This window comes from Myiozetetes cayanensis, unplaced genomic scaffold, assembly GCF_022539395.1.
Source record: "Myiozetetes cayanensis isolate MyiCay16 unplaced genomic scaffold, myiCay2020 scf1, whole genome shotgun sequence".
Lineage (NCBI taxonomy): Eukaryota > Metazoa > Chordata > Aves > Passeriformes > Tyrannidae > Myiozetetes > Myiozetetes cayanensis.
In genome coordinates, this window is record NW_026086604.1 from 7,205,131 (window position 1) to 7,219,899 (window position 14,769).

Below are 14,769 nucleotides of genomic sequence, written 5' to 3' on the forward strand. Positions count from 1 at the left end.
TAAATCTTCAAACATTATTTCAGCTCTGCAGTGCAAGCTTGAGAGATAAGTATGTTTAAAGGTGTTCACCAAGAGCACCCAGCTTTAGTTAAGGTTCACTCTTCAGCATCATAAAACCTCAGCTTCAGAGCATTACAAAAAGTTGCAAACTGAAATATCACTAGTCAAATGAACATGTTGACATAATAGTTGTAATATATCTTCTGATAGCAGAAGATTTTCTACTATTTCAATACTACTAAGCAGCAATATAAAAATCCTGTTGCCTCTGGTAACATTGGTGTTTCAGAAGTTACCATAATGTTGCCAGCTTGTCAGATTTTAGTAACAGAAGAGCCTAAGGCACCCTGTTATATAAGTGAGGAGAAACAGCTTTACAAATGCACCATGATTAGATTTTTAAAAGGCATGACAATTTGTATATAATCTGCCACGAGTACCACTAAACTACAGCTTTATTCAACTGCTGTGCCACTTAATCTCCCTTTTTTTCCCCTGTATTGCCCAGACTCAGATCTAGGCAGATGGGCATCCTTCTCAGCACAGAGAAGGTACAAATGACAGTGTAGGTACTGTCATTCCCACTGCTGTTTTGACTGATTCCCTAAAACACAACAGCATTGCAAAGGTAGGTGGGTGGGGAGGAAAAAGCAAGCAGGCTGCAGAACACACAGAGCGAGGCTGTCAGGAAGAATGCCAGTTAAAATGCAGTAAAAGTACGTTATGTTTTAAGTGCTTGTATATGCAAACCTACAGAAGGTGACTTCTCAGCCCTGCCTGGAGTCTTATTTTAGAACAGGTTAAAGGATGAAATTACAATCCAGTGTTCCTAGTATAAAATGTTACTCTTTGACTGCATAGGAACATTCAAAACTATCTTGTGTTGTCTGTAGGAATCACATTTTATTTTGAACAGCACCTACGTAAAAGTGTTTCTCACTAAGTGTTCCTTGGCATTATTAGATGAAAGACAATGAATAGTAAACTCCTCTTCTTTAGTTTTAGAGAAAAGCTTCATACAGCCTCTCCAGTTTCTATTCCAAATGAGCAATTCATACTCATTTTGTTTCACTGACTTGACTTTTACAGAAATGTCAAAAAACATCTGACAAATCCAACTCCAACACTTAAAAAAAATACTAGTATTCCTAGTATAAAAAAATACTAGTATTTGTAGACAAGTCTACAAATTTTTTTTTTTTGTAGACAAAAGTCTACAAATAGACTTTTTGTATTACCACAGGTCCAGAGGGCTGAAAATGCACTGAAATGGGCAAGAGCTACTCCCTTCAGCTGCTTTATTGGTTTAATTGTGGGTAATCTCTACCAGAAGAAGTGGTAAAAAGGAAATGAAAGGATGATGTGCTGAAGTTCAGCAGTTTGAACAGCAAACACCTTATCACAGGTTTGAACTGGCTTAGAGCAACTCAGCATCTCATGCTGTAACACCACAAAACCAGGACTGGCCAAAAAAACAGACAGGATGTGAAGTAAGACTTAACCACTACTTACGAGCAGAGTAGTTGCAGGATTGTTTGACTATGATTTATTAACCCTGAGAAAGAAATACATTCTAACCTACCTCTAAACCAGAATTTGTATGAACATTATAGATATATTAGAAGGATTTGAAGTCAAGTTTAGAACAAGTGCTAGAGTGTCTGCCTGAAATAAGTTCAGCCAGTGCATTACCAATTTCATATATCCCTTTTCTATTTTAGAGATGCACATAAATAGACACACATAACTAGACACATAACTAGACTGTGCATTCAGACATATGAACAAATGATGGCATCCAAGAATATAACTACCTCTTTAAAATGTTGTTTAAATAGTAAATTCTTAACTCCAAAAAGTGTCTCTTATGACATGTACTCAGAAGAATCTTGAATTAAGCTATTACAGTTCCACAAGTTAAAATTACCCTGACCTTTAAAGTGAGCTTTACCTTACATGTACTTCAGCTTTAACAAAAAATGTTCTTTTCTATGGACTTAAGCTGGGGGTATTTTCTGGAATTTCTGCTCTTTCTCAAATAATGGTTTGATTCCATCTGCCAGAACAATATGCCTCCTACTCCTACTCTTCAAGATGTCTCTGTTTGTGCTCCACAAACATGAAATCACACATAAAACGAGAAATTCCGTACAACATCACTTAGGGCCAGCAGATCAACAATTTACAAATACTGTTTTCAGCTCTTCTGTCATGTGCATATCATACAAGGCCCCTACTCACCACTTAGAAAATCATTAGTCTTTTTTTTTAACGTTGTATGTGCATTATACAACAAGATTCAAAGAGACAGTTCAGATATTTAGGTAACAGTTTCTTTTTGATAGATTTGTTTTTCTACCACCACTACTGCATTGCTCAACAAACGATAAAAATCAGTCCTGCAGGACATATAAACTGATCTGCTTTAAGTGGTTAATCCAAATCCTACTTCAGTCAGCTTTTCTATCAGTAGTTAATTTATTTTGCTATATAAAGGGAAGTGTACACCTGAGGGCACTGTAAAAGGTAACAAAGGAAAGGGCCCATCTGCAGCCAGGAGCCCTCTAAGAGCAAGCAAAGGCAAACCAGGCTCTCCTTGTTCAAACTGCAGCTTCAGAAACCTTAATCTCTTACTCAGATCCCTCTTCAGATGTAAAATTCAAATAGGCATCTCTGTACATATTGTGTGCATAGATAAAACACGGACAGGCAGACAACTATTGATTTTAATCATTTAGCTTGAAAATTTGCTTTAGAGAAGAGATAGGTACTGGGAATTAGAAATAAGAGAAGAAAAATAAAGCTGAGAAACAGAAAAATAAACACCACTAAAACTCAAACCAAAAAATGAAGCCTGACATAAAGTCGAGTGAAAGCATGAAAAGTCTGTTGTTATAGAAAGGCTGCTGAGCCTCTTGCCAATCAAGTTTTGAAGCAGCTAGGGTTGGACACAGAATGAATATTTAAGCTTGCCTGCACAGATGAAGTTGGTTTTATGGAAATTCCCCAGTGCTACCAATAAACAGTTTTTACAACTACAGAGTATTTAACCACAAATACAGACATGGACCAAAAAAAGTGACTTTTCAAGTGTAAGGAGACTGGCATGTCCACAATTTTAATAATCACAGACACCTTTTTGAGGATCTTTTTGCACACCTGGCAGGTACTATGCCTAGGAATCACTGAAAGCAAAAAAAAAAAAAAAGTGTGTCTACATATAAATAAACTTTAAATCCTTAAGTACTGCTGCAGCCAGGACAGATAGTTGTTGCTAATGGCTAATGGAAATTAAACCCTCAATTTTTAACAAATGTAAGTAGCAACATCATTTGAGTCACCTAAAAGCCTGTACATAGTTATCTCTGCATCTGATTTTATAAAACACAGTTTTACAATTTTTATCAAGTCAAAACATGGATATACAATTTCTGGAGCAACTTTTAGACCAATAGAAGCTAGAACAAGTGAAAAAAAAGTGGCTGAAAAGACTTTGAGACAAGAAACATTGAGTCATCATGCAGAGCTGTGCTACCAGTTTCAGTGAGCCTCAGCTAGTAAAGGTTAGTTGTTTCCACTAAAAATAGAAGATACCCCTCACAAAAACTAAGCCTTGATACTGCTTAAACAAACATGCCAGTGACAAGGAAAAAAATTACCTGTCAATATCTTCTATTTTCTGCATGTTGAACAGCAATGATGGTACGATCTTGTCCATGTGCTGAGGTTCCCATATAGTTGCTCGAAGTTCATCGTTAACTGTTTTTCGAACCACTCCCTGAATGCCCCTGATTCCAGCAATTCTGATCCTAAGGAATGAAAAAAAAAGGAATTACAGAGAATGAGAAACACAGCACCTCCCAGTATGGCTCTTTACCTACTGGGCAAAAGTAATTATGTATTGTGGAATTCCAGAAGGTTCTCACGAGCCGCAATAAGGAAAATGGGCCAATTCATTAAGGTTGTCAATGTTTTCTCCAAGCACTTTTAAAGCCCATAAGGAACCTGACAAAACAAACAACTGAACAGAAGATGACCTGTCAGGATGAAGCTGACACTGATCAATGAAGACTCAAACTGTGTATATCACCTCAGACAAAAGTCATGTGGGAAAAACTCATGAACTCTCCCCAGTTTATACCCCATCAGTCAAAATTTTGCACAGTTTCAACCTATTCCGGCGCTGAAGAAAAACGCCGTGAAGTGACCGCAGCACTGCTGCAGTAACACCGGGCACAGCCATGGGATCAAGGCCTTAACATTTGAAATTAAGGCTATGAATTAATCAGAAAAGATCTCTCAAGATTTCTTAAGGGTTCAGAAGAAGGAGAGTAAAGGATGATTCTGTCAGCTTAAGCCTGCTGCATAAAAGGAACCACCACCTTTATCCTAAAACTGTTTGGATGAAACCAACTGAGAACTAATCAACAACAATGAAATAAAAAAAAAAAAGAAAAATAATAATTTCAATAAAGGACTTGGTCTAACTTCCAGCTGTTTTCATTATTTGGTTAAACAAAAACAGCTTGCAGGAAAATTTGTGCAATTAAATGAGTAGCAAAATACTCTTTTTTGAAGTGGTAATAACACATTAGCCATTATAACAAATGGCAGGAAGAAAATTTTATTTCGTGAGGGTGGTACAGCTGCCAGGTGAAATAAGCACAAGCTTCACTAAAACTTGAAATGATTTCTATGAAAATAATTTTTTAAATATTGATTTCAGTATGGACAACACATAACTAGCCCTTTCTCAGTCAAATTCGCTGAATTAAAACATTTGTAAGATGAAGTACAGAGGTAACTAAACTGCATAATTAATATTTTTGTTTAGATTTCAATTTGTAAATACTTAAACCTGTAGCCTCCTATATTTCAGCTATTTCTGACCAAAACCATGGCCGTTGAATATGGATCTGATACCATTCTAGACCTTTTGAGATAGTTTTAATAGGATTACATGCAAAGCAGGTAAGAAAAGGGATGTACAAACAGCTAGAAAAGCACTTGATATTGCTGTACTACAACTGCAGTAAAGCATCTGATGTTAAGTTTTCAATATTAAGATTGACATTAACCTAAGATTGACATTTAAGACATAGAGCTTTCAGAAATCTATCACTGAAACTTTTCTTTTTAATTATTAGGTCTTAAGGCAATCAAGATTTGCTGACACTGTGGCGTTAGATACATTAAATACTAGCACTGACCCCCCTTGACAAAAGGGAAATCTGATTTACTGGGGAGATTCCAGAAGCCCACATTACCTGACAACAACCACTTGTGTAGGTGAGGTTCAAGGTCCCCCTCAAGCCACTCAGTTCAGTGGGACCTCAAGTTATGCAGGTGAACAGCAACTCCAGATGTCTGGTTTAGGATCAGCTGAATTAGCCCCTGTTCCCCATCAACGGTATCGACCGTTTGTGATACCTGCATTTACAACTGCCCTCTGCAGTTCAGCTGATTGTTGAATTACCTCAGTATCAACAAACCTGCCGTGCCAACTCCAAGAATGATTGCTGCTCACAAAGACCTCCTTTGAAAGGGGTACATTTAAGCTGTCTAGGATAACGTGGAAAAAGCCATATTGCTATATATTTGGTCACCCTCAGTAAAAAAAAATATTTGTGGAAGGCACCAAACAGAAACAGAGACTATACCACAAGTGGAGACAGATCTACAAAAAACATAATGAAGATGAAGTTTAAAACTATGGACTTACACACTGGAATGGACATCTGTGAACAGACCTTTGAACCTGCTTGACATAGACAATGTTGTTTCACCCCCATTAGTAATGTTAATGCATGTTAAAACCATTGTACCCCAGTTGTAAATTCATATTTTATTCCCTTATAAGTTTTCCCTCATGAACCCTTTCCCCTGATTGGCTGTTGAATCCCCAGTTATGATTGGTGAGATTTTGCCGCAGTAAGGCGGTCTCACCACACCCCCCAGATCATCCTATAGGTTAAAAGTTAATGTATTCCCTCTGTTACTCCCTTATTGGTTCTCCCCTTATGTCAATCACATACTCCTCCCAGTTTCTAGACCCTTCCTTCCTTAACCCTATATAAGTCCTGTTCGCCCTTTGTTCTGGGCAGCACCCTCGCGGCTCAGCGCCAGGAAGCGCCCTCACGCCTCCTGTACCATCAATAAATCTGCTGCAGACTGCGACCCCCCTGAGTGCTGTCAGTCCTTTCCCACTCGGGCTGCGGCAAATATTCACACGTGGAAAAAAGGCCACACTTTTGTGTACAGGAATGCCACTAGCACGAATTTCATGTTCTTACTATTGCACAAAATGATAAAAAGTGTGTGTTGAAGTAGTGAGGAAAGTGCAGCATCAAATTTCATTGCACGGGAAAGGTTTCATTCCTCTAAACAAGGTTCAGACAGAAAGTAAAGTGGAGATTACATTTAATTTAAGGTCATGTACAATATTATGTCACTAGGATGAAATTCCTCCCTCAGAGCTCATCAACATGGCAAACTGAAGCACAGATAACAGTGCAAGCTGCCAATCTGGAGAGCAAAAGGTTAGCACAGTTCTCTTTCTCCTAGAGCAATCACAGTTTTGAGGCATTTTACTATGAGGTATCCTTGTGGCAGGTAGGTCATACCTGATACATGAATCAGGGATGTCCAAGTCACTTAACTTCTTCCATATTCCAGTTCATTACTAATATTAGCTCTCATTTGCAAGGGGCAATGGAGGTTGAAAGTAATGCTGAAAATCCTGAGCTGATCTTCATATCTGAACCTCTTAGGAAATGTTTTACAGTTAGTAAGTACTTGAACATTTCTGGTTTAGTTTCACTAAACCTAAAAATGCAGAATTGAACCCTTTGAATAAAGCTCATTGAAACCTTTACGAATACTATTTGCAACCATCAGTTTTAGCTAAATACACTGCACCTGACTGAAGCCTAAGTTATGAGGTAGTTGCATGATACACCAACTTCACTGCTGACACCTCTTTAAGAAGTTTCCATCCCCTTTGCCCTTTGGTCCCTGAGTACAAGTCCTTAAAAAACTGATGATGTAAAACCATTCAATGGGATAATCTTCCTAAAGGGAAAGCTGGTGGGGGCAGGGGTAATGGTACAGCCAAAGCAGGCAGATTTAATCCTGACTCTTTTGGAGATTACAGCAGAACCCTATGCACAGAAGTAGGGCAACAGATAAAATGCCAGTAAATTACTAAAAATAAGGAGGAATTATTTATTGGGTTTATGTTTGGGGTTTCTTCCTCCTAATCAATGTATACAGTATTCATTAATTTTGAAAATAAAGTTCACAGATTTCTGAAGCTGCAAATTTTCAGGAAAACCCCGGAGCTAATGTAACAACAGCACACCCAAAAGGTGGAATAAATGCTCAGCACATGGACTTGTCATAGTTGGATAAGCAATTTAATGCATGGAAATAGAAAAAACGAGTACAAGGGAGATGTAACTGATATAAACTGAAAAGCCTTATGCTTTACAAAATGCTCAGGAGTTAAGCACCGATTACCAATTCCTGCGAAGGACACATCCACCAGGGGGAGCCGCAGGGAAACAAACTGCGGCGCTTACATAAGCACAGAAAAATGTGGAATTCTCATCCATGGAGGCACTTCAGTTTCACACATGTGAGCATACATCTGGCATCTAAGACAATTCAATTTTCATGAGTAATTCTCAAAGAGCAATCTCAAAATATGCTTTTGCTGCTCGTATAAGTAGCCCAGTTAATTTCTCAAGTAAGTTATGAACTTGCACATTTACAGTATTAAGTTGTGCCTTTCTGGGGAGAATCCACAGTCTGAGAGGTACTAGTCAGGCAAACTGACACTTAAATATTCTAGGAGTTGCAGCTACCTAGATTTGCAATATTTGGTGCTATTTAAAGAGTCAGACTTTCATTTTCTTCCTGTGAACTACTCCACTAAATACCCTAACAAAAGCTGTATTACAGACAATATTGATGTGTCAAGTCAGTTTTTGTAATTCACACAGAATGGCACTTACTCGGTTTGTATTTCTGGATCGGGGTAACATGAGTGGCACATGGCACTGAATCGAGACACAAAGAAGTCGTAGCGTCTGTGATAGGAAGGTGTGTCTTCCTCAATGTTGGCAAATTTGACAAACTGGAAAAAGAAATACATTTTAAAAAGCTTTTAGTACCAATTTCTCCAAACGGAATAGTGAGTACTAAGCTTCAATGAAGAAGCAACATAAACCAACTGCATTAATGTTCAAATCTAGATTTGACAACACTTTAAAACTTTAGAGAAAAAAAATTTGAATTAGAGAGTTTTCTTTTTAAAGTCTTTCCACTAGAACTTCATTTAGATACTGATGAAAGACTGCAACTACAAGAAACGCAACACACTATGCAATATAGAAACATCTAACACTTGAACAGTGAGTATCATCAATTGGTAGAACCATTTAGGGTGGAAAAGACCCTTAGGATCATCAGGGCCAACCATTTACCTAACACTGCCAAGTCCACCACTAAACCACGTGTAAATAACTCCATGGTGACTCAACCACTTCCTGAAAAGCCTGTTTCAATGCTTGATAACTATTTCAGTGAAGAAATTTTCCTTAATATCCAACCTAAACCTCCTCTGGCACAACTTGAAGCTGTTTCCTCTTTTCCCATCTCTTGAAATTTGGGAGAAGAGACTGACCCCCACCTGGCTACACCCTTCTCTTGGGTGGTTGTAGAGAGCAGTTCAAGCAATCAAATGGTCCACTGACCCTACCAGGTTACCTACCAACATTCTGACTTACCAAAGTCCAAGGGAAATAAACTTGGAGCCATTCTGTCAATTCTATCTTGCCATAAGTGAAAAAGGAGTCATGGAATTACAAGCCAGTCAATATTAATTCCATTCACAGAGAGATACTTAAAGAAAAGAAGCCAATTTGTAAACATCTATAGAGTATCGAAGGGGTAAGTAACAGTCAACACTGATTTGTCAAGAACAAATCACATCAATCCATCTTATTCCTATGACAAGGAAATAAATTTTGTGAATCCAGATGAAGCAGCATCTGTCAAATCTTAAATTCAGTGATGCTGTTGACAAAAAAATACACAAAATTCTCAAAGGGAAGCTGTCAAGAGAACAATCCCCATAAAGTAGATGGAAAAGAATTTGGAAAAAACCCCGTAGAAATTCTTGTAAATCATAAAAATACAAAAATGTATTGAGTGAACTTCTGGAGGGGCCTATTTGGAAAATACATAAGAATTTGAGTTCACTAGAGACTTAGATGGCAGAATGGGCTCATCAAATTTGCAAATAACACTAAGCTGGCCAGAGATGAAGGCACACTTGATGCCTGGTTCCTGACAAACTGGAAACAAAACCTGAAAAATGGAAGGAGGTTGCAAAACACCACTTTTAAAACAGCTGTACAGACACAAGCCAGAAACAGCTGAATGCAGAAAAGGAACATGGTCAGTGCTGTTACAATGGCAAGAAAAACAAACAGTATATTGTGATACGCTCTGTACTGATCATGAGACCTATGAAGAAACTTTTGCCATCCAATTTGGCCAAGTAAGCCCTCAGATGAAGTGCTGCATCCAGTTGAAACATCAGAGCTGAAGATGGTGATTAATTGATATAGTCCCTCAATTATTCAAGGGGTGAACAAAGCTTTAGATAAACATCTGTTTAAAAAGACTGAAAGACATTAAATTATCTGGTCTAGAGCTGCCTAAAAGATATCAGCCTGACAGCGTACAGAAGAAAACTATAAAAAAGAAAAGAAATAAATGGTTTTCTTTGTCCAGTGGTAATAGGAAAAGCAATAATGGGCTTACACTGAAGCCTATCTAAGTTAGACATTAAAAACCCCTCCTTCCTAAAGTGAGCAGACTGCCTAAAGACCTTTTGGATTCTCCACCACTGACAGTTCTAAGAACAGATTACAGAGGGAAGGGAAAAGGAAAACGAAATGTCGTCAGGAAAGGCTGAACACAGTGCAGGTTCTACCCTGAAGCAGAGTGATGTCCCAGTAAGAACCCTCTGCTTTACCCACCCCAGTATAATTCTTACCAATTCCTAAGCACAGGCTGAGGCATTTCTTTTATACTTTCAATAACGCAGAACCTGCTTTTATCAGCACGTTACTCATGTACATCTAGACAAGCCCAAAGAACTGCAGCATAACCTCCAGCACACTGATCTGTGGAAGTTTTGAGGTTTTCAAGTGAAAGTGAAAGAAAAAAAAATATTTTTTCTACTCTTTTTTTAGTCTTTTTCTGTTTTATCTAGAACACTTATCCCTTTCAGATGCACTACCACTTTACCCACTAAAATTTGCAGGTGCAGCTGTAAATGATACAGTTTGTAAAAGAACATTCTCAGCTATTACTGAAAATGGAACAAAATTGTATGAGTCCATTTTACAAGCAATTCTGTTACGAACATCCTGGATTTCAGGTGGTAAGAAAGTGACAAAAGTCAAAAAGTCACAATTCTGTACGGCCTCCTGACACACTCTGAAAAACAATCCACAAAGAGCACCCACATGTTTTGTTCAATACAGTGAGTTATAAAAATGAGTGTTTCCTTCCCAAGTGACCCTGGAAAATGCTTTATATGTCTTATGTCTCCTTGTTTTGTTTCATGGAATTGTTGACATCAAAACAGAGATTTTCCAAATTTTTTTTTTGAAGACAAGAATTTCATTAGTTCTTACAACTCAATAAGGCATAAAGACAAGGATTATCAAAAACCCCAGAAAACATGATCTTAGTATTTTCCAGACATTCAAGTGTTCAAGTTCTGCAATTGATTCACCCATCAAACTTCCATAAAAGCATGTAAAAGAATGGAAACAAAAAGTTTGAAGAACTTAGAGCACTATGGGAGTGGCTGTGAGAATAAGAATATTAACTCATGCAGAAGTTAATACCAGCATTTACTATAATATTAATATTACTTAAACACAAAATTATTTGACTGACAGGCTCTGCCAACATGAAAACTTAAACTCTAAGAACTGTTTTGCTAGCAGAAAGATTTACTGTACCACGAGATCACTTTTTAAAAATAAAAGATGAATTTAGCCCAAGAAAGTGTCAGGAACTCCCTTCTCCTACGTAGTGGTGCAGCTTTGCAGCAGGGAAACAGGGACCCCAAAATTATATCTCTTTAAAAGGCATGCACAGGAAAATGTCCAGAAGGGACAAAGTTTTTTTATGTCCTTATGTCTATAACAAAACAATTTCACCCACTGAACATACAGCATTTCTGAAGCACGTTCCAAGATTACCATTCAGATGACTGAACATTTAGGACACAGGAAAGCTGATTGTAATAACAGTTTTAAATTGTGCCCTGTCATCCAGTAAAGTATAAAATTCCATTTCATCATAGAAATTTTAAGTTGTTACAGTACACATACTTCCTCCTTGCTCTGCAGTGCTGCAGTTAAGCTGTTATTGTTGTACTTTATCCCTGTGCACATATTTTCAAACGTACTTCAAATATAAAAAATATTCAGTCTCAAGAAAGATAAAATTCTAATGAAAGTCCAAGCACTTGCCTCGGATTTACTTACAAAGCTTTTACAGGTGCGAATATGTCATTCAGTCACAGTAAACGCTTGCAAGCACCCCATGGCAACTTATGGAACTTTTACCAGTAGAAGCATCTTCTGTATTTCATAATACAGGAGGTACAGAAAGGAATTTACACTGGTAGTATCTTATTTACATTAATTTTGAAACCACAAAATTTCAGTAAATATAGAAATCTATCACAAAGTAGAGAAGAAACATATTATCTATTCAGAAGATGCTTGTTCCAGCCTGAGTCAAGAAAGTTGGACCATATAACCAGGGAGAGAGAGATTGTGCAAGTCCTGCAAGTAAATCATGCAAGTTCTCAAGTTAAATTGCTAAGGACATAAATTCTTCTATGTATTAACACTTTTTTATAACTCTTATGCAGAGAGTAAATTAGGAGAAAATAGTAACTTTTAGTGGTCCCTGGATGCCTTTAAAGAAGATCAGCTTTTTTTCATGCATCATATGTGAGTCTGAGTTATGTTATTTAAAGCATCCCCCTGTAAGAACACTAGGCTGGATCTGAGCAGTATTTTTTTCATATCCGAGCTCCTCAATCTGCCTTCTACAGCCTGCAATTTTATCTTGTTTCAAATAGAGAAAGAGGTACTGACAGGTATCACCTTTTATGGCCTAATGTATTTTATGGACTAAGTATTTTATAATTATGAAACTATTACATTGGAAGACTTGATACTCTATAAACACAAGACTTACAAACCACACATGACAGACTTACTATGAAGTGTGAATGTATGTTATGCACTTCACCAAACAAATGCCAGAGGACAAGCCCTTCAACTTTCTAAATAGAAAAATTTTAAACACTGGATTCGTACATTAACTTCACAAACACAGTGTTAAAATTATCACAGTAAATAATCACAAGATAAGATTCTCAGCAATAGAAATCAGTGAATGTTTTATCAGAATGGGATAGATAATTTCACATTTCATTTTACTTTGTGTCCCTTGGATGAAAATGATCCTGAACACCATATGTAGAGATGTGTAACAAAGTCAGCACTACCATGCTGGCTCCCAGGGCAGACCAGCAAACCCAGAGAACACAGGCACGAGAGGGAGGAAGCAACACTTAACTGAGTGACCCTAAAGGACTCTCTGAAACTCCAGGGGATGCAGAAACAGAATTTTTAAGATGATTTAATAACCCACAGGATGAGAAAGAGTGCCTTCTGTAATTCTGTCTCCCTGTGCTTTAACTCCTATTAAACAGACAGAGCAGAGATCTGAGAGAATAAATAGTTCCATTGTGTATTAAATCACTACAAGCACATAATTCTGTACTGTCACATGGAATGAAAGCACCATCTTGCACTAAAGATAAGCTTCCATCACATACTTCCGGATTAGCAAACTGCAGACAAGGCAAACAAGTAAGGACCCTACTGGGAATATTAATTTTGGCATTCCTTAATCTCACAGTTTTGACATTTTATACTATTTTTACATACACATGCACTTCAATTCTGCCCAAACCAACTACTTTTATAACCCAACATTAACAAATATATAAGTCTTGTTGTTGTCTCAGGCACTGATCGGTCACTTTTCCACTTGGGATACTGCTTGGCTTCCTTTAAATAACAAATGATAACAACCAGCAATAATAGTCACCTCCTCATGCTCAGGAAGCCCAGAACTGTCACTTATGAGATCATTATTTCACTGCTCCTAAAAAGAAACAGCCCTTATAAAATGAAGCAGCCTATCAACTAAAGAAAGCATTTATGGTAAATAATCTAAAATGTGGTGATACTGGGTTCTCTACATATATCTGGTATTTTACAGACAAAACCCCAGTATTTCACTGTCAAAATACAAGAAAGTATTCACCCCATCAGCATTCCAAATTAGCTTAAAGTGTTTCATATTCAACTGAGTTTTGTCAATATGTTTAAGATGAAATTTTCACGAAATTATGTATCCCATTGGTTTTGATCAGTTGCTCACTAAAGAAATTTTCTGCGTCTTCTTTAAAAAAATTAACATAAAATTAAAAATAGATATAAATTGGATCTAGATAATTGTCCCAAACAATTTTGACCACAAGTTCAGACTTCAAAGCTTTTCAACTTGTATCCCAGTAATATAACACTATGGACCTAAGGAATACATTTAATGATATGTACATGAGAGATGGAGATGTTTTACATAATACTCAGTTACTGAAATTCCGCAGGAAAATAAAGACAGAAATTTGGTATTGCCGTAAATTTCTAAGGAAAAGCTTGTTGCAATCAGTCTTCAGATCCTGTAACACTTAAGCCAAAGAAATATCACTTCTTCCCACCACGTTTTTTTCAGTTTCTTCACCAGCATATGCTATCCTAGCACATGTTTAATAAAAATATCTTCCATGACAGAAAAAGCCATTTTGAACCTCACAGGCACTGTCAATTCGAAATCTGGTCCACAAAAAAAATCCCCAACAACTATTCAACATACCCACTATTGAATTTCACCTGTTTTCAAGTATCTGCCTATATAAACAGATTTAAAATTATGTTACCAAAAAAAAAATCATTGCTGCTGCAGGGAATAAGCTAGTATTAACTTATATATGCAATACATAAAAAGTCACAGCAATTAACTACATGTAACCTGAAGATCAGGCTAAAAACTATACAAATAAACCCCAAACAATTATATATATAAAACAGTAACATTCAGGTTTACTTTTTATAAGTAAATCAACTTAAAAAATGAAATTTAAATTCCAAAAATGATTTAGCAAGACAAACAACTGAGTGAAAGTTTGAATTTTCTTCTAAGACATAAAGCACCAGGTACAATAAGTTCTGCATCCAAAACTGGATATTTTGAAGTCAGCAAAACACTTTTAGAAGACAGTTGGAGCTTGCAGATCGTTCCAAGCCTTTAAACTACTCAGAGGCACCCAGTATACAGATTTGTTTAATTTGAAACCCTGACTTCTGAGCAATCACAAGAGTCTCGACAAAATCTGCTTGTGAGGCTGAAAAACCCTACAGCTCAAGTCAGGAGATTTGAATCTTACTTCAAAGACATCACTGCCTTTGTATCCCAGTGAAGCTCTGGGATGGAAAATAATCAAGTTCTACTTACAGCTACAATCACACTGTGTATCTTTTAAAGTGCAAGTAGACTATAAATTTGTAGGGTCCTTAAACTGAGTTTAACCTA

At 37.0% G+C, this 14,769-nt stretch overlaps 1 protein-coding gene across 10 annotated transcripts in view; it reads right to left on the minus strand.

Annotated features, from left to right (window-relative positions):
- EFR3A (EFR3 homolog A) overlaps positions 1-14,769 on the minus strand; it is a 77,633-nt gene that overhangs the window by 35,131 nt on the left and 27,733 nt on the right. For all 10 annotated transcript variants that reach the window (XM_050329239.1, XM_050329269.1, XM_050329259.1 and 7 more), the window contains 2 exons: positions 8,016-8,137; positions 3,660-3,809 (listed from right to left, as the gene is read on the minus strand). In XM_050329239.1, the coding sequence (XP_050185196.1) occupies positions 3,660-3,809; positions 8,016-8,137 (272 nt within the window). The remainder of the gene's footprint in view (positions 1-3,659; positions 3,810-8,015; positions 8,138-14,769) is intronic.